At 35.8% G+C, this 26,811-nt stretch overlaps 1 protein-coding gene across 1 annotated transcript in view; it reads left to right on the top strand.

Annotated features, from left to right (window-relative positions):
• MED13L (mediator complex subunit 13L) overlaps positions 1-26,811 on the top strand; it is a 294,964-nt gene that overhangs the window by 135,352 nt on the left and 132,801 nt on the right. Inside the window, 1 exon segment of the mRNA XM_047698034.1 lies at positions 13,115-13,199. Within this exon segment, the coding sequence (XP_047553990.1) occupies positions 13,115-13,199 (85 nt within the window).

The following is a 26,811-nucleotide window of genomic DNA, read 5'->3' as shown; positions in this document are numbered from 1 at the left end:
GAGGCAGGCAGAGAGAGAGGAGGAAGCAGGCTCCCTGCTAAGCAGAGAGCCCGAAGTGGGGCTCTATCCCAGGACTCTGAGATCATGACCGGAGCCGAAGGCAGGCTTTAACCCACTGAGCCACCCAGGCGCCCTCTAGCACATTCTTAATTGTAAAATAGAGTAGTGTTATAGAAAGCTTAAGAAAGAGACTAACATTTAAAAAAATAATTATACAGGACCTACTAACCTGGAGAAAATATTTTCCAGTAATTTGGTTTAACTGTAATCTTTCAATTCCTGGTTAATATATATTTCTTCTGTTAACCACCTAATTCCCCATAAACAATAACCCAGCAATCTATATGCATAAACCCACAAAAGACTGTAGTTGTGTGGGAATGTGGAGAAGTGATTTACTTTTGAAAATTGACTTTACATGTTTCACTATAATGCGGCTTAGGACTTTTTTTCCCTTTAAATTAAAGGCTTTTTATATCTATAATTCAAACCTTTGCCAGGTATAGTGATTGATGAGCTGGGGATATGATAAAAAGATACAAAATTATTATTCTGCTTTCCTGTTTTTAATAAAGAATACATTTGTTGGGTTTTTTTTAAACTGTTTTACTTAAAAGAGAAAGCAGACTTTTTGTTTTGTCCTAGCGCTTTATGTAAAGGGAAACAAATTATTTTGTAGTAAAACTATGTAATGGAAAAAGTCAAGAGAACAAATTATTTTGTAGTAGAGCTGGGATGATGGAAAAAGAGAAGAGAGTAACACTGCTGTTGAATTCTGTAGTTTTATGGTGAAAGGAATGTAAGGAAGGTAGGTTGATAATAATTACAGTTAAGATAACAAAAAAAAAATTCTGTATTTTTTGCCTCCAAAGAATTGGATATGTAGAATGAGATTGCTTGGTAATGGTCTGTTCTTATTTGCCATAGACCGTCTAGCTTAAATACAGACCGAAGTACCCATCAGGTCTAAAGGATATGGCACGGAGCCTGGTCTAGAAAAACCTTTGTGTATGAAGTATTCATAGTAGTCATCTCCCCTCCACCCCCCTTCTTCTTTCTCTCTCTTTTTGGGCAGATGTTATTTTTGCTACATTTGCTATTTTAACCTGTCAGTTAAAAAATAATTACTATGTCAGTATGGCTGGCGGCTCATATAGGAAAAATATGCTGTCTCTTAATCAAAGGTGATTACAGTTTTTTCCTGTCTGTAAATGTGCTTGTTGTGTAACGAGAATGCATTAGTCTCAGCCTGATGTACGAAATGAAAGGCAGCAAGAAGCAGCACCATTGTTATCACTCCAGGCGTGTCTAATGAATCGTGTTTCCATGTTCTCTCGGTCACGCCGAAGAGTGCCCTCAGCCAGGGCTAAGCCTCCTGTAAAATGCTCTTTAAGATTATTGTAGCAGGAGCAGAAATGCTGGGTGAGTGGGGGTTGGGAGAGAAAGCCAACCAGACAGCTGCATTTCAAACAGTTACAGCTGCAAGGATTACTCACTGTAATAGCAGTGACAGACAACTGTTTGAGCTTTAGTGTAAAAGGCAATTTGGGGACTTGCCCTGTCAGAATGTTAGTAGCAGTCTCTGTGTGTGTGTGTGTCTGTGTCTGTGTGCGTCTGTGTAAGTTTATAAAATGTTTATTTTGTAGCATTAATGATTTAAACTAAATGTCCTAACTGAACTGCGTATCTGGATTTCTTTCTCAAAATTTAATTCTGTCTTGTGGTGGTTCCTGTTCTACGAATGTTGATCTTTCTTGTAATTTCTGAGCATGTAGCTTTTTTTTTTTTTAAAGCATGTAGCTGTTCAATAAATAATAGCGTTATTTAAAAAAATCTATTGCAAACACAAAGTGGTACAGAAAAAAGTAGTTAATCCATCAGCCAAAGATAACTTAATTTTGATGGCTCTTCTTCAGACCTTTGTTTATGTATATTATATAGCAAAATTAAGAGCATATTGATAGCTTTAGAGGGTAAAAAGTAATAGTTATTTTTAAAAAGTCTCTGGAAGAAGTAGCAAATGGGGGCAAGTTTGGTTCTTAGAAGTCAGTAACAGCCATTGTGCAGGATTTTTTTTTCCCCACTGTGTAGCTATTAAAGAAACATTGCAGCCTGACTGTTTTTTTGTGGCAATTGTCTTTTGAAGGTCGTGTTCAATTTATCTAGAAATTTAGTTTTATGGTCTCCTTCAATTTAAAGTTTAGTAGCTTTACATGGAGTCCTGTGATCCATTGAAATGCTAACTTGGGTCATGTCTCAACTGCTACAATGCTGTGTAGAAACCGTCATTAAAATTCTGGTTATCCTGCAACTGGCAGAGAACTCATGCTGTTAGAGATTCCTTAGTAAAACATTATACTATTAAAGTTGTGAATCACAGATGGTAGCTACACTTGTGGTGAACGTAGCATAATATAGAGAAATTGAATCACTATGCTGTACACTTGAAACTAATGTAATATTGTGTGTCAGCTATACTTAAATTTAAAAAAAATTAGAATTTTGAATCACAACTTCTGTCCTATGACTATTAACAATATTAGTAATTATTTAAAGTTACAGATAGGTCAAAACAAATGGGGTATTTTGGTCTATATCTTCTATTCTAATTCTTATTTGATTGATTAACTGACATTGGGAAAGTTAAAATCTATTTTCAGTATAGATTTGTTAAGTGATACCAAATAGTCTACACCCACAAGTAATTCAAGGAAATCAGAGCGCTAAGCAGATTGAATTTGATATAAGTAATAAGTCCATTTAGTTATTAATGACTTTAAATATAGATTTTACAAGGCAATCAATGGCAGCATAACTGTGATCAATCGTGTTGTATGTAATTGGATTTTTTATGGGTATAATGCTATTTTCAGAATTAATGTAGCATTATGCTGCTTTGTTACTCAGTTTTTTCATGTCAATTTTAAGAAAGTAGATATTTCAAAATTCTCTATCTTTAAAGCATTTCATTTGATGCAGCCCATAAAATTAAATTGATAGATGTTTCATTATGCTATTTGCTTGGCGCAATTGTTAGGGGATTTAACAATTTAAAGCTGTTAAAAAAATAAAGCAGTTAAAAAAACTAGTATGCTTTATAAATTGCAGATAAAGGTAGAAAACAAAGGCAGTGGGCAAATTATAAATCCTGCATTCAGAGCTGTGCTATCTTTAGCAGTTTGTCACTGAAATCTACCTGAGAAGTAATCTCCTTGTTTCATTTTCCTTGCTTTAATCTATTTGTATTTCTGGAGTTTGGAGCAAAATTTGATTTTCAGTAATTTTAATGGCTGAATAAGGAGTGCCATCCCAGAGAGTGCCCCACCCCCCTCCAATATTTTTGCAGTGGCCAATGTGGTTACTGAACCCAATGTTCTGGATAATAGGTTTCATTAGTTTTGATGCCTGAGGTAAAAAAGCAGTAGGTGGGAGTAAGAAGTGTTTTTGATGTCTAGACGTTCATTTCAGCTGTTGCAGCAATATGATACATTAAAAGGAAATATGTATCATAGCTCAGAGGAAATATGTATTCTTTGAAAGTAATTCTACTTTTAAACTGTGTAAGGCAGGGTGACCTAAATTCTAAAAGCATGAACTTGAATTTCTTCAAGATTTCACAATTTTTATGCTCCTCCCTACCCGATTCCATTCTCCCTCCTCCCACTTTTACCCCTTCAAGTAAAGTATGTCAGTTTCATTGGTTGAATTGGAAGGGATATCTTTCCAAGATCTCTGCTGGGAAACACAAAAATCATTGAAGTATATGCTGCTTTGATATTTTGCCATATTGACTTTTTTCCTGAACCTTTTATATGGTTTTTCTTTCAGAGAAGCTTATTAATTCTGCAAGGAGCCATGTTTCTCAAAGTTGAAAGAAGTTATATTACAATTTGTGAGGATTTTGAAAAATTATTTGGGCACTAAGAAGTAATTACTACTACCTGAATTTTCCTTTATAAAACACTGTCTCCTGCTCAAAGAAAAACATTTATATAGTACTTTGGCAGTTTAAATATTTGATTATGAGGATTGCTATATTAAAAAATGTTGAATAACAGCAAGTTAAACAAATTCTGATTATAGCTTTTATAACTTAAATGTGATAACTTAGTGCCAAAATAGTTTTTCTTTGAAAATAGGCAGCTGTGCCACTACTTAGTTCTGTTTTTCTGTTTTAGCTTGGCTATAATAGACCACATAACAACAGGAGAATGTTTTAATTCAGGAATTCTTTGTTTTGGTTGAATCTTGCCACTCATTTATTATAGAACACGTTTTAGGTCTTTTGGTGCTTTCTTTTCTGAGACTAACAAACTTGTAGAAAAATTCTTCCATTACATTTAAGTAGATTTATAGTCATCTGTAGAGATGGTGTTATTGCTACTTTATATTCTTAAAGAATTAATAAGTATTTAAATGTAACCTGGAAAGATCAAAAGAATTAGAAAGGCTTTTTAAAATTTTAAAGATAAGAGACAGTTCACCCTGGGGAGATTGTAGGTTTCATAAAGATGTGGTCCAGCACCTGCAGGTTTTCTTATAAATTTCTTGGTGGTTGCTTTTCTTCTCAGTCCACCTTGGAAGGGAGATAGAGAATTAAGTACTGAATGCATCTTCCTTCATTTACAGAAACTTAATTTAGACTACTAGTACCTGGTCCATGTCTCTCCTCCATATCCCCCCATACTGTCTGAAGAATCTAAATATCAAGCAAATGGAATGTTAGTTTAAATTTCACTTTGGGAGGAAGGTATCTCAGAAAAAAAGTAGTTTAAAACTAAAATATGATTTTCTCTTGGAATTGTATAGATTACAGAAGCCATTTCAGTTTTGTTTTACCTTTGAAAAAATTACTTGCAGCTATTTAGAAAACATTAAATTAAGGTGCAAATTGTGGATCCAAAGGGAAAGTTGACTTCAGTGTTGAAGATTGCCTTTGTAGCTAGCTTTAAGAATAAGAGGTAGATGGGATGGGTTAACGTAACACTAACCCTATGGAGAAGTATGGTATAGTGCGAGGAGCATGGTTGTTAGTGTCAGAAAACTTGGACTTGAATCTCATCCTTGTCATTAATCCTCTTAACTGGATATAAGGAGATTTTAGATTGAAACTAAATCCAATAAGTTTGAAAGGTATGTGCAAATATAATATTAGGTCAACTCAAAAACACATGTTTACGGATATCTGATATATTCTAGTCAATGCAGCTATGAAAATAAATTGCTTCCCCTTGTGGAGTTTAATTAATGGTATAGTTTGCATATTTAGTATTTATAAAAAGTAGATACAAAATACATTTGATCCTGTTAGCTTCTGAATATAGCTATATATGCCTCTAGATTCTTGGATTTATTAGTTGTGTGACCTTGGGAAAGTTTAAGATCTGTAAGCCTTAGTTTTCTTATTTATAAGTTGGAGATTAGAATAAACTGTATTGGTCAGAATTCTTAGTTGCAGACTAAGAAAAGGAGTTGATTAAAAGAATATTGAGTGTTCACTGAACTATTTGTCCATCTTAGAATCAGTGCTGCAGAACTGGTTTGAAGAGAATACTAGTGCTGTCACCACTGAGCACTAGATGCCGCAGTACCTCTGCTACTTTAGCACCAGAAACTTGATCTTACGGTTTCAATTTCCAGTGGTGACAGAAATATCTATGTCTACTCTTTTCTGTCACTAGATCCAGAGTCAAAGGTGTGGTGCAGGAGCATCTAGTGGACTTTAGCATATATGTCCTTGTCCATATTGCTGGAGAGGATGGAAGAGAGCATTTGTTTTTAGCTCCTGCTAGGGGTGACCGTATTTGACACCCAGCAGAACGTATGAAATAGGCAATTCCCAGTGATCGGAAGAAGTCAAATACTGAGTGGCTAAATGCCATATGTCCTTCACTCTGTATCATGGCACTGTGGTGAAAACGTTCTCCCCACTCCCCCATTTGTGGGTAGTGTTCCATTCAAAGCTTAGTACATAGAAGAAAGCCTCAGAAATCTAGGCTTTCTAGCCTAGAAATCCTAGGCTTTCTTCCTAGGTAGAAAATCAACCTTGATAGTAAGTTATTTTATCTTACTCTTATTTTAAAATAAAAGACTTAAATTTTTTTTATTTTAAAAAAATGTTTGATAGTTGTACTGCAAAGGATTTAAAGTTGTTGTTGCCTTACAGTGGTTTTCAAAATCTATATTAGTTTTTTGAGAGCATTCCTAATTTCTAGCCTGGTGCTTGAGGCATAACATAGCCAAGAACTGTGGCCAGTGTATGTTGGCCAAATACATATTAGATTCCAAAAATGCTGTTCTAGATTTAACTTATGTTAGCGTTTTAGAGATTCATTGAAAATCCACTGCTCTTTTATTTCTGGAAATTTTGTACATGAAGTAGATAATAAAGCTTGGTCTTTTGTTCCTTTCCACAAGTACGCTTGGTGTTTAAAAACAGTAAGTTAAAAGAGTAGCAAACTGGGGCGCCTGGGTGGCTCAGTGGGTTAGGCCGCTGCCTTCGGCTCAGGTCATGATCCCAGGTCCTGGGTTCGAGCCCCACATCGGGCTTTCTGCTCAGCGGGGAGCCTGCTTCCTCCTCTCTCTCTGCCTGCCTCTCTGCTTACTTGTGATTTCTCTCTGTCAAATAAATAAATAAAATCTTAAAAAAAAAAAAAAGAGTAGCAAACTAATGCATTATCCTTAAAATGCATGGCCTAATTGATATTATTTAGTAGAGGGGTTATCCTTGATTACAGTTGTTGACTTCCAATAAATTATTGACTTCTCTTGAATCTTTAATATGTAAGATGAAATTTAGGTGTTCATTTGAAATCCAAATACTGTGGCCTTGTAAATTACCTCTGCTGACTTACATTTTGAATTTTACTGGTTAGCTTATAGGATAATTTATAATTTTCTGTTGTTTCTTAAGCCTTCGTATACTTAAACAAGAGCTTATTGTAGTCCGATTTGTTTTACTTTGTGTTACTCTTTCTTCCCAGTGTTCTATTTAATTGGTGCCTAAACTTTATATAAATTTACATAATATAAAGGAAAATATGAGAATTGCCATATAAAAAGTATATTAATAAGGGTATTTTTCAAACTTTCAGTATTTAAGAATTTTTTGAGAAATGTTTTAGAGAAATTTTTGTTCTCTTTGTATTATTTGCAGTACTTAATATGAAATATTTAATGCTATTTATAGTATACTGTATTTTTTCTTAAGATTTTATTTATTTATTCGACAGAGAGATAGCCAGATCAGGAACCTAAGCAGGAGGAATGAGAGAGGGAGAAGCATACTCCCCACGAGCAGAGAGCCCGATGTGGGGGCTCGATCCCAGGATCCTGGGACTATGACCAGAGCCAAAGGCAGATGCTTAATGACTGAGCCACCCAGGACCCCCAGTGTAGTATATTGTAAGGGTGGACCACTCTAGTCTGTAGTCTCTTGTGGGTGAAACTGTTTTTTTGTGTGTGTGTTTTGTTTTTTTGCTTTTAATAATTTGTGAATGAAGCTTAACCAAATAAATCATATTGTTTGGATAAAAACAATCATGTTCAGGATATGTAGATTTAGAGTAGGAGTTCTTCTGATTCATATCCTGTTCTCATTTTCAACACTAAAAATATAAAAAAAAATCAGTAAGTATATTCATTCATAATGGCATAGGTTCAGAAGCCGTGTCTAATAGTAAAATGAGTTTATGTAGAGCAGTAAAAGATGGTAAGTTTTACGGTTTTTAGTCTATAAGTTTTACCAAATATACATGGTTATGTATAACCATTTTGATTTTTGAGAGAATCAAGATGTAGAACAGTTCCATGATTCCCCAAATTTCCCATGTCCCTTTGTTACCAACCACTCCCATTCCAGGGACGGGAATGGGAATGGGAATCCATTAAACATTCACTTTACCTTAAATTTGCCTTTGTGAGAATGCCATATGAATGAATCATAAAGCATGTGGCTTTTTGAGTATGATGGCTTTTTTCACTTAGCATGACATTCATCCATGTTTTGAGTAAATCAGTTCTTTTAACTTCTTTCTCCCTTCCTCTGTCTCTCTCTTTTTCTTTCCTTCTTTCTTTCTTTCCCTCCCTCCCTCCCTCTCTTTCCTTCCTTCCTTCCATCCTTCCTTCCTTCCTTCCTACCCCTCTTACCCTCCCTCCTTTCCTTTTTTTTTCTCTCTCTCTCTCCCTCCCATTCTTTCTTTTTCTTTCCCTTTCTCTTTCTCTTTCATTTCCTTTCTTTGATTTATTTATTTGAGAGAGAGAAAGAACTCATGGGCATGTGAGCCAGGATAGGGACAGAGGGAGAGGGAGAGAGAATCTTCAAGCCCACTCCCTGCCCAGCACAGAGCCCTATGCAGGGCTGATCCCAGGACGCTAACATCATGACCTGAGCTGAAATCAAAAGCTGTGTACTTAAGTGTGGAGCTACCCAGGAGCCTTTTATTTCTGACTAGTATCCCAGTGTATGGATTGTCTACTGTTTGTTCTTTCCCCAGTTGGGGGACTTTTTGGGTGGTTTCCAGTTACTGACATTTTTGGAAAAACAACAACAGACCAGCTATAAATATTTGCTATAGTTTTTCATGTGGACATAAGTTCTTAATTCTACTTGAATACACACACACACACACACACACACACGCACACACACACACACAGGATGGATATTTCTGGGCTGCATAGCAAGTATATGTTTAACTTCAGAAAAAATTGCCAAAGTCAGCTGTTCAAAAGTGGCTGTACTATTTTTGCATTCCTGTCAGCAGTACATGACCATTACAATTACTCTGTGCTCACTAGCACTTAGTATTTTCAGTTTTTCTTTTAAGCCACTCTGGTAGATGATACTGTGATTTTAATTTGCATCTCCTTAATGACTGGTGATGTTTTGAGCATCTCTTCATGTTTTGTTTTGTTTTTTTTTAAAGATTTTATTTATTTATTTCACAGACAGAGATCACAAGTAGGCAGAGAGGCAGGCAGAGAGAGAGGAAGGGAAGCAGGCTCCCTGCTGAGCAGGGAGCCCGATGTGGGGCTCGATCCCAGGACCCCGAGATCATGACCCGAGCCGAAGGCAGAGGCTTAACCCACTGAGCCACCCAGGCGCCCCTCTCTTCATGTTTTTATTTGCCATTTATGAGTCTTCTTTGGTGAAGTGTTTGTTCGCATCTGTTGTCCACTATTTAAAATGGTTTTTCCCCCCTTGGTGTTGTTTTGAGATTTTTTAAAGAAGAGTGTCATATTGTAAATACAAGTTCTTGTCAGATGTATGATTTGTAACTGCTTTATCTCTCATCTTTGGCTTGTCTTTTGTATAGCTGAACATAACTTTTCCATGTTTTTTTGAAGAGCAGAGTTCTTCATTTTGATGAAACCCTATTGAACAATTTTTCATTATAGATCATGCTTTAGGTGTTATATATGAAAATTTTTTGCTGATCTAAGCTTATATAAATAAAGTTTCTCTTACGTTTTTTGAAATTTCATAGTTTTAGGTTTAGCGTTTTGGGGTTGCATTTTTCTATATGGCGTGATCTATGGGTTGAAGCTCTTTTTTTAAAGTTTTTTGCATAGAGATATTCATTTATTTCAGCATTTGTTGTAAAGACTGTTCTTTCTCCACGGAATTACCTTTATATCTTTTTTGGAAGTCTATTGACCATATGTTTGTGGACTCTTTATTCTGTTGATGTGTAGATCTATCCTATTTCTAGTACCACACTCTCTTGTCAATGCTGGTTCTGTAGTAAATCTGGAAATCAGATGGTGTAAGTCTCCTAGCTATATTTTCCTTTTACCACATTACTTTGGGTATTCTAGTTCCTTTGCTTTGTCATATAAATGCAATTTTTCTCTTTCTATAGAAAATCCTGCAGATATTCTTGGTGGTAATTGAGTTGATGTTATAGATTCATTTTAGAAGAATTGACATCTTGGCAATAATAACTTTTTCTGTCTGTGACCAATATATACTTCTGCATTTATTTATGTCTCTTTGATTTCATTTATCATTATCACAGTTTATCACTTAAAAAACTTTAGGTCTTAAAAGATCTAAATTTTAAGTTTTATATCCAAGAACTTCATGGGTTTTGGTGCTACTATAAATGAAAATCTCAAAAAATGCAATTTCTTATTCATTATAGTTTATAGGAATATGATTTCTTTTTGTTTCTGTTAATTCTAGTATTCTGTGTTTAGATCTACTGATTTTTAGATTTTTTTCTGTTGATTCTGTAGGATTTTCTAATAGTCATGTCATTTGTGAACAAAGATGTTTTTATTTCTTCTTTTCCAATTAGTATGCCTGGTACTTTTTTTTTTTCTCCCTTGCCTTACTGTATTGGCTGACATGTCCATTGAATTGGAATAGGAGTGGTGAGCAGACATCCTTGCCTTGTTCTTGATATTAGGGGGAAAATAGTCTTTTAACATTAAATATGGTGTTACTTGTAGTGGTTTTTTTATTGTTCTTTAAAGAATTTTTTTGAAGGAACAAAATAAGTTCTACAGTCTCTTTTAAAATTGTTGAAATCATGATAAAATTATAATGGTATCTAAAAATTGTAGTTGGCATTGCTCAAACTTGTTTAGTATTCCACATTGCATGATTGGACAGCTGTAACACTTAAACATTTCAGATAGAGTATTTCAGGACCATTAGAGGAAAAAATAGAGAGTTATGGCTGTTTGAGAATTTGACATATTTCACTAAGGTCAGAGTAGCACCAACATTAAAAAAAAATATGAGGAAGCAATTAGACTTGAATATGAAGTATTCTATAAGATACGTAACTGGTTTTGTCAATAAGTTAATGACATGTTCAAAAAAAAAAGATGAGCTGTTGCAGATTAAGGAGACTTAAGAGATGTGACATGAGAGTCCACTGACCTTGTTTGGATTCTGATTTGGTGTATACCAAAGTACGTACTTTAAAGTATATCAAAGCAAACAAAAAGAAAGAAAAAAACAGGGTGGTTGAAGCAGATGACACAATGTTGATAATTTGATTTAGAAATTTATTGGTGCTGTTATTTTAAAGTGTGTTTGAAGATTTTAATTAATTTTTTTAATTAAAAGAAAACATGCAGAATAGGTGTCACCAACTTGGAAAAAAAATCTTGGAAAGAAGAGTGGTACTCTTCACAAATGCTGTATCACCAGCACTCTTTATGACACAAAAGACTGTTATGTAGAAAAACACTGACACTAGTGACTGAGTCACAGAGTGGTTCAGAAGAGTCACACACTGAATGCTGACGAATTTTTAGGAATTTTTAACCTTTCTCTGGGAGGGCTTATGTTATCTGTTTCATGTATATACAATAATGATACTTGAAAAACAAGTTAATAGGGCACCTGGAAGGCTCAGTCAGTTAAGCCTCCCACTCCTGGCTTTGGCTCAGGTCATAATTTCAGGATTGAGCCCTGTGCTCAGCAGGAGATCTGCTTCTCTGCGTCTCTCTCCCTCTCTCTCTGTCCCTACCCCTGGGTTCCTTTCTCTCCCTCTAAAATAAATAAATCTAAAAAAAAAAAAAAAAAAAAAAAAAAAAAAAGTCAAAAAATATAAAAGCTCTTTAAATAATTGCAAATTAAAAATTGTTAAGTGATAAGAGCCATGTTACAGTTTAATTGGCAGCTAACTTCTACAGAACCCTTCGCCTTCAGTGATGTATAAAAAATTGTGCTTCTTAAAATTTGATGGTGTCTTGCCGTCAGTGAGACACATTAGGAAGGAAAAGCAAATTAATATGGGGTGTTCATTTTCTTGAAATGTTAGCTCTCTTTCTTACCCAGGAAAAGCTCTTCCTAGAAGATAAATGTGTGAGAACACAGATTCATGACACCGACAGTGGATTGTAGAAAACTTCGGTTGTTTTGTCTTCAACAGAGGCAGTCTGTTGCTAGCAGCAATGTTTGTTTATTTGCTGTACTTTATTTTCATTTCTTTGTGATAAATAATAAAATGTTTCTGACAGAGGTTGCTTTGGGAAAATTTGGTAAATCATGGTTAGCCACATAGGCAGGAAAATAAAGAACCTATCTGACATACCAAGAATAAAATTATCCAGTTTTATCATTATAAAAAAAGTCCTATAGATAAAACCCCTGAATGTAAATACACTTTTTCTGATTCTATGTTATTGGAGAATATGGAGATGCATTTTGAGATGTCTTTTGGTGTGGTAAAAGCATTACAGATGCATCGTGGATTTAACATGTGTTTTAATTCTCTGTCAGAATTTTTTCTGGTGAGTGCTTTTGTCAAGATAAGTAAAAGGGAGAGAAAATTTTCTTCTGCAAATGTCGTTTCCATCCTTCCAATTTTTTGCTATCTTGAACTGAACTAATATAATTTAAAAGGAAATTAGCTGTCTTCTCTAGGGTGTTTTACATCCTTTTATATATGAAAAGAATGTTAGGAATGCATAGGGTATTGTTAGTCTGTTGGATTTTCTTGGTGTTAGAGTTACATGTAGCTCAGTGTTATGTTATATTTCCAAGGCAAATATGGTATTTCCCAAAATGTCAATCATTAATGAAATTACGAGTTTAGGAAATAAATTTGATTTTCTATTAAGATTTGGTTTCTTGGCATATCCCCTAAAATCATGTTGTTAAAATCCTATTGAGATACTGCCTTTAGAACATTGAAGGAAATTTGCATAACTAACATCTTTGAACATTTTCTCCTTTTGGTTTTTCCTCTAAAAATACAGATGCTAACCTTAGCATTAGTTTGTGACATTTTGTTATCTTTAAATAGAATTTTAATAAAATTTGTCTTTGTGGCACTGTTAGGTAGAAAGATTAATTTGAGAATTTCAAATGAATTCAAATTTTGAAGAATCGAGTTAGAGAGACTTTTACCAGAGAGGGGTTTTATCATGCTTATATTCTGAAGACTTCAAAATTGAAACGTGTGATTTCCTTCTGTACATAGGTATTTTATGATGTTGGGCAAGTATTTAACTTCCTTTCTCAGTTTCAGCACAAGATAATTCATTTCAGTGAATGCATTAACCTTGCTTTAGAAAAATGTTTTGAAAGTTAATTTTTATTTGGACACCTTTCTTACTGGTTCAGTTTTTTGTTTTGTTTTGCTTTTTTCAGTTGTGGAAGAAGGACTCTGGGAAAATGGCCTTTCCTATGAATGTCGGACACTGCTCTTCAAAGCAATCCACAATCTGTTAGAAAGGTAAGAGAAGGAACAGCATCACGGTTGTCTTGAGACACTCAAGTGTAGTGCTGGGTATTCCCAGGTTTTCCTGTAATTCTCAGAATGCTTTCACATACAGTTTTATGCAGATAAAATTATATAAATCTCCTTCCTTTTATATTGATACAATTTTAACCTTAGGGAAGTTCTAGGAATAGCACAAGGAACTTCATATATCCTTTACGATTCACCAGTTAGTTTTTCTTTTACCTGGTTTGCTTTTTAGTTTGTGTGATTGCTTGCCCTTTTACTCCTAACACTTGTATTTTAAATTTACTTCCTGAGCCATTCAAGTCATTTGCACACTTGAGATTGTTCTTTCTTTAACTCCTAAGTGTTTAGGTATACATTTCCTAAGGACAAGTGTATCCAGTCATGTAAGCACTGTGTAATTATGAGAATTAGGAAATCTAACATTGATAAAATGCTGTTATCTAATCTGTAGTTCAGCTCAGAGGTCATCAGTGTCCCAGTTATGTCCTTGATATCTTAAACCCCTTTCCACTAGGATCCAATCCAGGATCATATATTTTAGTTTTCATGTCTCTTTAAATCTAGAAGTGTTCCTTAGCCTTTTTTTTTTTTTTTCTTTCTTGACATTGACATTTTGAATGAGTTCAGGCCTTATGGTTTATATAATGTCCCTCAATTTTAGATAGTCTCCTCATGACTAGATTTAGGTTATGCATTTTATAGTAATACTATAAATACATAGAAGTAATGTTGTGTCTTTCTCAGTATATCAAACCAGGAGGCCTATATTTTCTGTGTCAATGATATTAACATTGTTGATCACTTGTTTGAGGTGGTGTTCTGTCAGATTTCTTCACTGTAAATTAATAAGTACTTGTTAACTGTGACCTTTGTTTTCTGTCCTTGTAATTATTAAGTAATTTGTGGCCAGATACAATGAGATTGTGTAATTATCCTGTTACCACATTTTGACTTGTGTTTTATCTTCTTTTGTATAAATTAGGAGAGTTATGGCTGTGTTATATTAATTTTTAAATGTCACCATTCTTTCTACTTTCATTGTTTGACATTCTTTTTATACGGAAGAGCTTTTCGTTTTCTTGTACGTATGCATGTATGTATGTTTTTAATCTCCCCTAATCTTTTTAGTTATATAAATTTGGAGAAATGAATTTCTTTCTTATTCATTAGATTATATAATTCATTACTACCATTATTTATTTTGATGTGTAAATTCTTCCAGGTTTGACCAGGGGAAGCCCCATCATGATGGCTTTAATGGCCTTTTGACCTGTCATCATTGTTCTAGTGCCTCTTTACTTTATGGCGTAACAGTATATTCCTGGCTCGGATAGTGTTTTAAGGGGAAAAACAGATGAGAAGGAACGGGTTAATTAAGAACTTCTTCTTCTTTTTTTTTTTTTTAAAGATTTTATTTATTTATTTGACAGACAGAGATCACAAGTAGGCAGAGGCAGGCAGAGAGAGAGAGGAAGGGAAGCAGGCTCCCGGCTGAGCAGAAAGCCCGATGCGGGGCTCGATCCCAGGACCCCAGGATCATGACCTGAGCCGAAGGCAGAGGCTTTAACCCACTGAGCCACTCAGGTGCCCCTAATTAAGAACTTCTATGGGAAAAACTTTTTCATTTCTCTTTCTGAGTCTTTATTTGGTACTTTCAGGTGATCAAGGCTGAAATGACATTCTGGTACTATTCAGTTCCTTAACCAAGCTGTTAGTTATGGTGATGTCACTACAGTGTCAATGCTTAGGGTACCTCAGATGGTGATAAGTTGTCACCATTAAAGTCACTCAGAATGACCTTTCCCACCAAATATATCTTTTTCATTTTGAGCTTCAGTTCCCATCTCTGTGCCTTGGATTGGACCTAGAGGCCATCCATTTGTTACTAAGGCAGTGCATTTTAGAAGCATTGATTTTTGAGAGTTGAGTATTCTTAAATATTTCAAATATTTGATAATTCTTTCTCCTTTTTCCTACGGCAGAACAAAAGTACACACAAAGTCCCTTCAGGAATATGTGGAAACTTGACTGTTTCTATAATCTGATGCCATAACAAAGGTCTTATTATATGTATAATAACTAACGTACCTTTAAACACAGTCTTTTTTTTTTTTCTTTTTAAGATTTTATTTATTTATTTGACAGACAGCGAGAGAGGGAACACAAGCAGGGGGAGCAGCAGAGGGAAAGGGAGAAGCAGGCTCTCTGCTGAGCAGGGAACCCCATGTGGAGCTCAATCTCAGGATCCTGGGATCATGACCTGAGCCAAAGGCAGACAGACGCTTCTTTGACTGAGCCACCCAGGCACCCCAAACACAGTCTTTTTCATGAAGATTTGTAATGTATGTGGAATAAAACACATATTTTAAAAAATAGCTCACTGTGTTTTTTAATATCATTTTTTTCCAGAAAAATTATTAACTTGTGGTTGAACTAGTTCTTTTCAGTTTTTTGTGTTTTAAATGGGAGAAAATTAGAAGAACAGAAAAGCTGGGAGAGAAGAAAAATGGAGATAATTCATTTATTCTATGCCCATGAATTCCAAATTTGTGATAAAAACTGAACTTGAGGGGTGCTCAGTTGATTAAGCATCTGTCTTCAGCTCAGGTGTCCTGGGAACAAGCCTCATGTCAGGCTCCCTACTCAGTGGGAGTCTGTTTCTTCCCCTTCTCAAGCACACGCGTCCATGTTCTCTCTCAAATAAAGGAAGGAAGGAAGGAAGGAAGGAAGGAAATCAATCTTTAAAAAAACTCCTGAAGTTCAGGTTAAGTTATTATTCGATAGGAAAGTTAATTGTGACATATGCAGTATGTCATGCAGTAAATCTTCAGATAGCTAAAGAACTTTGGGTTAGACCTTGGTTTGGTTTCACAGTTTGTTGGACTGTGAAACTTGGACAGTTACCCTAACCTCACTAAGCCTTAGTAAACACTTTTAAATTAAGTGAAGGATATTGTGCAACTTGAGTTTTTGTTAGATGATGTATGTGATATGTGCTATATAATACTTGATCTATTGTTACTGTTCGAGAATTGTTAATTCCTTTCCCCATAAATTTATTATTTTGCATACTTTGATTTGAATCCTCTTACAAGACTTTACTTTGAAATAGTATTTCTTTTAGAAAATAATAATCAAGCTATTTAGCTCCCTTACTACAATTAAAAAGGACAAGTTGAGATTTTTTGGGAAAAATTGTAATAATTCCTTTGCCTTTCAAAATAATGTTCTCTTTTCACCAAACTTTAAGTAGCTGTGTTGTATGAGTGAAAATTAGCCTGCTTATGAGGCAGGGAATCCTTTTAAATGGTGGTTTTTAGCTCTCTTGATTCATTATCACCAGAATCTGGTTTGGCTAACCCATGCTTCTTACCCTTTTTGTCCCTAGCTTAGATCATTTGCTGTAAACTTAATAAATTTGTTTACAGCCTAAATTTATTGAAATACAGTTTCCTATTTTATTTCTGGCTTGGCAATTTTCTATCATGCCTTGCCCTTTCTATTCAGAAAGACTGACTGGGTTTCGCATTGAGGGTGTTTTGAGTTTCTAGCATGAGAGCCAGAATTAAGGTTATTGAAGCACATCATCAAGGAATGTATTACCTGCAGGGTGTTTGTGCTTCCCAAACTATTTTTTTCCTAGTTCGCATATTAACAAAGCTTATACTAGTGGTTTATCATTTCTGCTTTTTGTATTTTTAAGATATGGATTTGTTTAATTAAAAAGCAATTCCATTAACTACCTTGAGAGGCTCTCACTTACCGCTAAGTAGGAGTCCTAGAAATTGATCTTTTTTCCAAAAGGCAGCAGTGGCTAGTGGGCACAGGAGGGTGAGTTACTGCTGTGGTTTATTCAAATAACTTCACTATAGAAATTAAGATAACATTGTAAACGTCACACAGAATAATTTCATTTTTATTGCTATTGATTGGTGCTGAGGTAATACTGTATTGATATGTGTAGAATATTTTAAATTCTAAGGCAATAGGGCTTTGAACATTTTATCTTTCATTTACTTATTCCTCCTATAGCTCTGCAGCATTTGCATACACTGCACTGTATATGCCAATGTCATCTGTTCATTAAGAAAACCAAAAACCTCACTGTTGGTTACTCAAGAGCATTGTCCTTTAAGGTGTCAGGTAGAAGCTAACGTATCTGGCCTGTAATACAGGGGCACACATGGCTACACGTCCATTTCTTCATTGCCTTCAGAGATGGAAGATGTTTTACGTCTCTGCTTTGCCAGCTTAATTAATATATGACTTGGGCAAGTGACTTAAGCTTGCAGAGTCCTTGTTCTTTACCTTTAAAATGGTGAAGGATTGTTTTGCTCAGCATAGTACCTTTCTCATTTTAAGAGCTCATAAATGGCTGTTAATATTAGAAAATTTGAGGTGGTGTTCTGTCAGATTTCTTCACTGTTAATATTAGAAAATAGAAATATCAGTAATACTATTTTCAGAATTTGGACACTAAATTAAGTCAGTTAGCCTGTTTACCCAGATAATTCTGGAATCCTTTTCTATAATATCCTTTTTTATGTGGTCATCCATCCTTTCCTTGAAAACTTCTGGTTGTGTGAGCACAGCTTTCTAAAGGAGTTCTTTTCATTTTCAGAGAAATGTCAAAACATTCCATTAGTTAGTTGGATGTTACAGAGTTCATTGTTTGAAAGTCTCTTATGCTGAGCAGAAGTCTGTTTCCTGTAATTGTTTAAAAAAAAATCTTAATCCTATTCTTTGGTGCTCATATATAATTCGTCTAATCCTACTTCCATGTGATGGCCTGTTCAGTATCTTGGTACCCTTGAGTTTTTTGTTTCTTTGGTTTATGGTTCTTATCATATAATATTGGATAACCCCACGCCCCCACCCTCCAGATATCTCTCTAGTTAGTCCCATTCTCTTCATTTTGACTGCCACTGGCCTACTGTCATTAAGTGTTTGATGACGTTTTTCAATGGCCTCCTCTATAGTCAGGTTAGGCTCAGTTATGCTGCAGTAACAGAAGACCTGAAAGATCTTACTATCTTGCAACAATTGAAGTTTTTTTCTTGTTCATGCTGCTTGCCCACTGTGAGTCATTTACTGGTAGCATTCCTTATATCCTCTTGCCTCCAGGCAGGAATCGTGTTGATGGGGCAGCCCTCTCAGAGACTGACTGGGCTCTTGACTGAGAGCAAAGAGTAATGACAGGATGCATAATGGCTCATTGAAGCCTCTGTTTAGGAGTGGTGTATGCTGTTTCTGCTCACATTTCATTGGCTGAGAAATTTGCCACCAAGCTTAAAGTTAAACGGATGAGGAAGTATTGTTTCTGTACCTGTAGGAGGTACCCAAGTCACATGGCCACAACTTGATGTTAATCCCCCCCAGGAAGGGATAGAGCATATTTGAAAATACAATACAATCTACCATACCTCTTGACTGCTGCCTTCTCCCTTCTCATACTCTGTCCTCCAAATTGGTGTTGGTTATATTACTAAAGAACAGATATATTTTGAAAACACAGTTACGCATTATTTATACACATTTTTTAAAACTTTGAACCTTATTGGCTTCTTTTGGTATAGTCTTGTGATTTTTTTTTTTTAAGTCAGAATTTCAGTATCTGAGACTGTTTGGGTCTTTTAAGTTTTATAGTTTTAGATGATGCAGTCATGCATATTTTTTCTCTTTTGAGGTAGTAAGTGTGCTTATTTTCTTAAGGACTGATTATCCCTTTTTGGCAAAATACCTGGAATGATAAAATACCATTAATTTTATTGTAACCTACGTAGACTGCCGATTTTCCCATCATTTTCTGATAATGACCGAGTTCAGATTGTTTTCATCAGTCTTTACAATTTAGTGAGATTTTGTTATGTATTGACAGTGAACTTCTCAAAGGTTACACTTCATGTTTCAAGTTTAGGCTGCCTCACAGTCCTCACTAGTGGAAAAAGAGCTAGGATGTGAAGAGTTTATGGAAAACTAAAACCTTCGATCTTTTCCACTAGTTTCTTCACTTGGCATTTTTTTTTTTTTTTAAGATTTTATTTATTTAACACAGAGAGAGAGAGAGACAGTGAGAGAGGGAACCACAAGCAGGAGGAGTGGGAGAGGGAGAAAAGCAGGCTTCCTGCTAAATAGGAAGCCTGATGCGGGGCTTGATCTCAGAACCCTGGGATCATGACCTGAGGCGAAGGCAGATGCTTAACGACTGAGCCACCCAGGCTCCCCTTCATTTGGCATTTTTAATATTGCAGGTTTAATGGCTATTACTCCTATGTTACTGTAATTGGTTTAGTTTTCATAGTATACTGTATCCTTCTCACCTAACCTTAACTCAGTGAAATAAATCATTGGGTTGGAGAGCTGTAAGAAAAAGCCAGGAAATGTGTGCAGTTCATATCACTCAGAGTTTTAGCTCTGCCTCAGCAATTTGTATCACATGTGGGATTTAGGAAAATCTTGCATTCATATAGCTTTGTAGAAATGCTTAAAAGTGTCTAGCATAATGCTGCCAAATTAAATGTGGTTAATTGTCTTAAGTTTTTAGAATAAAACACATAAATTGATTTTGATGGAAAGGTATTTTTTTTTTCTCTCAAGTGCAAATCACTGCTTTGCACACAACGGAAGATTACATACATGGGTCTTTTGAAGCTGTTATGCTCTATCCTGTCCATACTTACTTAGGGAGACTTTAATCTGTGAGTATTGGACATTTGCAAAACATAGTGGCCCTTTAGAGTAGTCCACTGGTGCTGCTTTCCTAATGGATCGCCAGCATAGTCACCCCATGGTAGTTTATAACACAGCTGTAGAATTGCCTTTGGCCCAGAGCTTCTTGGTTTGCCAAGAGTTGGTGTTTAGAGGGAAGATATTCATTTGGAAAAGTACAGTAAAAATAACATGGAGGAAGTTGGAATTATAATTATGACAGCAGTAAGCATTATATTTGTATATTATAAGCTTTCAATGTCTTATGGTATTGTGATTTAATAGAGGTGATCATTAGAGGGCAAATGAGCACTGTCCTTGGATGTGCTTGTTCAAAAATTTAAAAATAATGAATATATTCACAAGAGCATGGTGGTGGGATCAGGCCTAGTTGAAGAAATGGTGATAGAATTTTGCAGCATTGAGAGTCCTTGGATATAATGTGATAACAGCAGGAAGTGAGGAATCAACAAATTCCCATTTTATTGAGTTGTGGTAGTGTTCACTTCTCTAAAGGAAGTAGGAAAATGAGTTTTTAGATCCAAGGAGCACATTCTTTTAAAGGTAGAATCACTATAAACTTATAGTGATTAACTCTTAAAGGAAGAATCACTATAAACACTACACACACAGGTGGGTAAAGCGTGTATCTACTTGTAAATGTCTAGAGAGAAACATGTTCACCCTAAGACTAACTGATTTATCTATTTAATATTTTTAGGACAGAGAAAGGATTAAGACTTTAAAAAAAAATGTGTGTCTGGACAATGGGATTGATTCAAACAAAAAGTTTGAAATTAGCGGAGAGGTTCTTTGGAACAGCATTAGAATGGATGTTTTCTGGTGAGGCTAGGCCTACAAAAAATGCCTAACCTTATAGAGATTTTGGAAAGGATGGAAATGATAGGGTTTACTTGGCCAGAGGAGACAGCATCCACTAGGGCACAGTAGGACCCAAATAATGAAGCTGGAAGGGATCAGTTGAGAAAAGGTTTCTTCAGCTTTTTAGATTATAGGACTTTCTTTTATTTGGTTGGGAATTGGGAGCAATTTCTAGGAAGGAGATTAGTTTTTAGGAAAGAGTCTTTTTTGCGTTTGTATTTGTATAGATTGGAGTGGTAAGGTAGAGGCTTTGATGCTGATGAGGAACTTCTGTTATGAAATTATATGAAATTGAATCTATCTGAGCAGCTCCATAACTAGATAATAACACTAAAATGTACTTTGATTCAGGGTGTGGTAGAGCAACACTGTCCTTGGACTTTTTAATCTTTGAAAACTGTCACACCTGCATAATTTGAAAACTGTCACACCTGCACAGAAGATCCAGAGCCAGTAATGGCTCCCTTCTAAACCTCCTAATGGTCCCATCTGGGAAATAGTGTGCTGAGCTAGGCTGTGGCTGCTGCTCTGGCACTTGTAATCTTACACCAGGTCTGCCATGGTTTTGGGATTAGAGGTCAGGGTTTGCCAATTTGGAAGCAAAGTCTTGTAGTTAATTATTTAGAGTCCTATGACTCATAACCCAGAAACATGGTGTGCATGTATACACATACAAATGCACACATGCACATACAAATACACAACCTGATTTCATTTTCATCTTTCAGAAGCTGTTTTATTCTTGAAACAGTGATTTTTGGGAGGTAGTAGAGGGCTGGGGATTATTTTCTAAAGAGAAATACTTTCCTGGAATTATTGCTTAAAGAACATTTTATAAATCTGGAATCACATTATGACCTTGCAAGATACTATTATGCTACTTTACTGAATTATGTCATATCTTGATAGTAAGGTAATTTTGGCAATCTCAGTAATGACTAGGGTTACTGGAACAACTAGGCTTAACTTTCATTCTTGGTGCTATTTATGATGTTGATTTGAAGCAATTTTTGGTAGATGAAGTGTCTGATAGGTTATATTTGTCAAGTTAAATATAAATTTTGTCCCTTAAAAAAATAAAGGTTTATAGAATATACAAAGGTGAAATTATATTTCAGATGTTACTCAGTTTTTATGCTTTAGAGTTCTCTCTCTTACTTTTAAAAAATATTTTATTTATTTATTTGACCGAGACACAGTGGGAGAGGGAACACAGGCAGGGGAAGGGGGAGAGGGAGAAGCTGGCTTCCTGCCAAGCAGGGAGCCTGATGTGGGGCTCGATCCCAGGATCATGACCTGAGTTGACGGCAGACGTTTAATGACTGAGCCACCCAGGCACCTCTAGAATTATCTCTCTTAAAATGATTTAATTCTGTTCTTCAAGTATAATTGAAGTATATGGACAGTTGTGCTGGCATTCCTATCTATTTTTTTTTTAAGCATCTATGTAATTCCCTACATGTTGAATATCTACTATGATTTTAGTGTGGAGTGAGAGTTCATGTGCTATAAAAAAAAGTGAAATATGTAGATTTTATTTTTCCTCCCAACATTATTCACTAGTTGGGAACATATACACACAACAAAATTCAAGTAATAGTATGAGGCTGCCGGTGATGAATGGTTGTAGACATGAAGAATAACACTGTTATGTTGTGAATAGAAAAACACTCCTTAATGTACAGCATTCATTTCTCAGATATTTATTGAGCAGCTACTAGTATAGAGGAGAACATATAGTATATTACATAACAGGCATTTAAATATTTGTTGAATACTGCCAGCAAATAAGGTAGGTACTGTGCCTGCCCCCAGATTTCTCATAGCTTCTTGGGGGAAAAAAGAGCCATAGAAATGAATCATTACAGCTCAGCGATAAAAAACACTTTTATCTTGGCGATAAAAGTGCTGATTTGTAGATGTTCGAGTGCTGTGCTGGCTGATCTGGGACAAGAAAGATGAACAGAATTAAATTAGAGGAGGACAGGATAGAATGGGCTGAAAGAGGGATCCAGGCCAAAACAGGGTTACTAGTGATCAGTGGTATTTTATATGCAAGTTCTCACTCCAGAATCTGCCTCAGAGCGTTCACCAGCCCTGTGGACTTACATGCAGTGTTTTGCTCTTCCATGAATTTTTCAGGAGAAAGAGTCTATAATAACTTTTTAAAAATTATTATTGTTAAGATTTTATTTATTTATTAGAGAGAGAGCAAGCATGCATGCATGTGCACAAACGGGGAGAGGCAGGCAGAGGGAGAGGGAGAAGCAGGCTGGATGCATGGCTCCATTCCAGGACCCTGGGATCATGACCTGATCTGAAGGCAGCCACTTAAGTGACTGAGCCACCAAAGTGCCCCATTTAAAAAAAAAAAAAAAAAAAAAAAATATATATATATATATATATATATATATACACACACACACATATGTATGTATATATACATATATATATATATAAATAAAGGTTTTATTTGAGAGAGAGAGAGAGGAATCTATAGTAACTTTCATTAGATTTACTTATACTGTAGAATCATAACCACATAATGATTGAGAACCAAGGGCTTAGTCTTTCAGTATAAGTCTGCTCTTGAGCCAACCTATACAGTCCCAGGCATCAGGTGGTAGAAGTGTCTTCCTCAGCAAAGACACACTCACACTCCTCCTCTCTTATTTCATCCCATGACCTAAGTACAAAACACCAGATGGAAATTCTTTCTTTCTGTATTAATCTTGGAGTATCCATGTGTCTTTCTGTTTCTCTCTCTCTCTCTGTCTCTGCGTGTTTGTGTGTGTGTGTGCATGAGAGAGAGAGAAAGAGAGAGAGAGAGAGAGATTGAGTGAACTTTGTTTTTTGCATCAGGTATAGTTGAAACTCGGGAGATTGAAGAGTGTAAAAATTGATAGTGATAGTTCTTGAGTGAAAAGAAACTTCATCCTCATACTTAACCCATCTTTACATCTGAGTAACTAATTCTATCTTAGGTTGGGGATCAGGGCCACAGTACTCAGGGACTTCATTCATTTTGTCCCAACCCTTTGCTAACTCTCTGCCATATCACTGCTGAACATGACATTTGAAATTGCTCCCTCATGTAGAGATAAATCAGTTGCGAATCCAGTACTTAGAAAACTGAATAAAAATACTGCAGTTGACCCTTGAACAACATGGTTTGAACTCTACAGGGTTCACCTACACCTGTTTTTTGGGGGGGGGTAGGTAGGGTTCAATACAGTACAGTACTGTAAATGTATTTCCTCTTCCTTGTGATTTTCTTAATAACATTTTCATTTCTCTAGCTTGCTTTATTGTAAGACTGTGGTACATAATACACAATACATACAAAATATAAAACAGATTAACATCTGTTTATGCTGTTGGTAAGGCTTTGGTCAGCAGTATGCTGTGAATACTTAAGTTTTGGGTGAATCTAAAAGTTAATCACGGATTTCAGCTGCATGGGGGCTTGGAGCCCCAAACCTTAGATCGTTGAAGAGTCAGCTGCACTTTACTTGTAGCAATTTTGTGTTCTCATGTTTCTCTTCCAGTGTGTAGGAAATCACTGATCACATAGAAACTGATTAACAGTTGAAGATCACTAAGTCATTTATGACTGTCATTTGGAACCAGATAGTTTCAGGTTCAAGAGTCAGTAGTTTCCATGGTTGTTTTGTGTATTAGTGATAATAACCTTTTTTGACATTGCCTGACAAAGAAGTAGGATCTGTAGTGGGAGCTCCAGCACAGCGAGTCAGACTCTCAGGATTTTCATGAGCTTTTTGCCTTTTGCCTTTGTACTTGAGTGGTCTTGGCTATGTGCTGCTCCATTACCCCAGCCCCTTGTTTGTTTGTACTGGAACGAAATCAGCAAATAGGATTTGTGACTTCTCCTTCACAGACGGGAAGGGGTTTTGAAATAAGCTTTACACTTTGTCTTTTTTAGTCAGAGATACTTTATCTGTTTTTCTTTTCTGTTACACTATCTGAAGGCTTGGTTTGTTTTTTTCCCCCCGTACTTAAACAATATATTTATGTTGTTTTTTCTCTTATTGAATAAATGGTTCTTTTGAATTCTGACCTTCAAGACATATATGAGAGTATGAATAATTAAGTGTTATTTATTAAGTGAGGATGTGTGGCAGTAGAAGACTGCGTTTAGTGTTTGATGTGATTTTGTACCTGTTACATGCCGCATTGCTTTCATGCTAAGCATTGTCGATTTTTAAGAACACCTTCAACTTAATAACAGCTCTTAGAGAATAAAGAAACATTAAATAGGCTCATCAATTACATGATGAATCTGGACTTTGAAAATGAGGAAAGAATTACAGAAATGAGACAGCATGAGAGTCCGTATATGGTAATAGTTAAATGTTCTTGTCTTGGGATCAGTCGTATACCTGGGCTTACTCCCCACTCTGCTGTCAGTTAGCTGTGTGACCTTCTGTAGGTGATATTTTCACTGTGCCTTAGCTTCTTCAAGTATAAAAATTGGCATTTTACAGTATTTTTACAGATTTTACAGTAATTAAATGGGATACTGCACCTGGTCATCAAATGTGGTGATGGTGGTAGTGATGCTAGTGGCAATTATTGGTAGTATTATTGGAGGAAGGAATCTGTCACCAGCACTAGAGTTTTTCAATGGAAATATCTTTCCATCCATCCATCCTACCTGACTGCCTGCCTGATGAATACAGTGAAGTCTCTGAGCTAAGGTATAAATTGCGGAGATTTAAGTTTCACTTCTGAGTACTTCCGCCTTATTGGGTATTCACATTCCTGTTCTAAGTTTAATGGTCACGTGATCTTTAACCCTAAAAGCAAGTTAATTTATAATCTTAGGAAAACAGATTGGGTTGCTTTAAAAATGATTTTCTACACTGTGAGCAAGAAAGATTGTTGTAGAAATTCATTTTCAAAATAAAAGCAGTTGAAGCCAGTGATTTTTTGGTGCAGCAGTGCTCCAAATTGGCTCTGCCCACAGGGAGTTACATTGTGGCCACAGAAACCATTGCCATTTACTTACCCATCTAACCTGTAATGATTGGTTGAAGGCTTGAATTGTTTCCATCCTCCTTGATGGTATGGAAATTACAGAGGGAAAAGCCACGTGCAGAATTGCCTGAATATTGAATAAAGAATTGTTATATAGCTCTTTTACTGGTGGTTAGAAGAATTACTCCAACTTTCTGACAGGTTTTCTTACAAAGTATATGTCATTTCATTGAATAATGTTAGGGATTGCTGAATTTCATCAATTTCAAAATGTACATTTTCTCCCACATTTTTATATTTTTAAAACCAGGGATATCCCTTGCGGATGATGGCATCTCGGAATTGGCCAGAGGGCAGTTAGGATATAGCTGTCATCTCCCTGCACACAAGTGAACTTGGTCATAGCTGCCTATATTGTTGTCACTCCTGTTGAATTGTGTGCATTTTTGGTGTCATATGAGTTGAGTTCAGTTGCCATTTAACGTGTCATCAGAAAGATTACCCTGTAATCCGACATTGAAACACAATGTACATAATACAGCTTGGAAACAGAAGTGAGGCCCAACTTAGATACAAGGGAAGCTGATAATCGCTTTTGAAGAAATGGCTGCAGTTCCTTGTTTCCTGCAAAGCCATTGCCATGTGCTTTACCACACCTATAAAAGAAAACACCTAAGTGGAAGAGGCTCCACAGTGCTTCTGTTTCTGAGGTCTCTGCGAAAGCGTTGCATATCACATGCCAAGCCAGAAAGCCAGCATTATATAACTTGCGAAATGAGCATCAGTAACTAGGAAGACTACCTGTGAGGTACTCTTAAGGAATGCTACCCATATCCCCAATATTCTTGATGACCCAAGAATTGAAATAATGCAAAAGTGTGTTTGGTTTTGAAGTGATTCAGAAGTTTAAGACATTTCAGGAATATATCCACCAATTAATTGTGCATAATTTTTTCCATGTGCAAGAATAATGCATAATAAAATATGCCTAAAGTCAAAAAATTCTTTC

This window comes from Lutra lutra, chromosome 12 (assembly GCF_902655055.1).
Source record: "Lutra lutra chromosome 12, mLutLut1.2, whole genome shotgun sequence".
NCBI lineage: Eukaryota > Metazoa > Chordata > Mammalia > Carnivora > Mustelidae > Lutra > Lutra lutra.
Note: the sequence above shows the minus strand (reverse complement) of the source record. Positions and strands in the feature narration are given on the sequence as shown.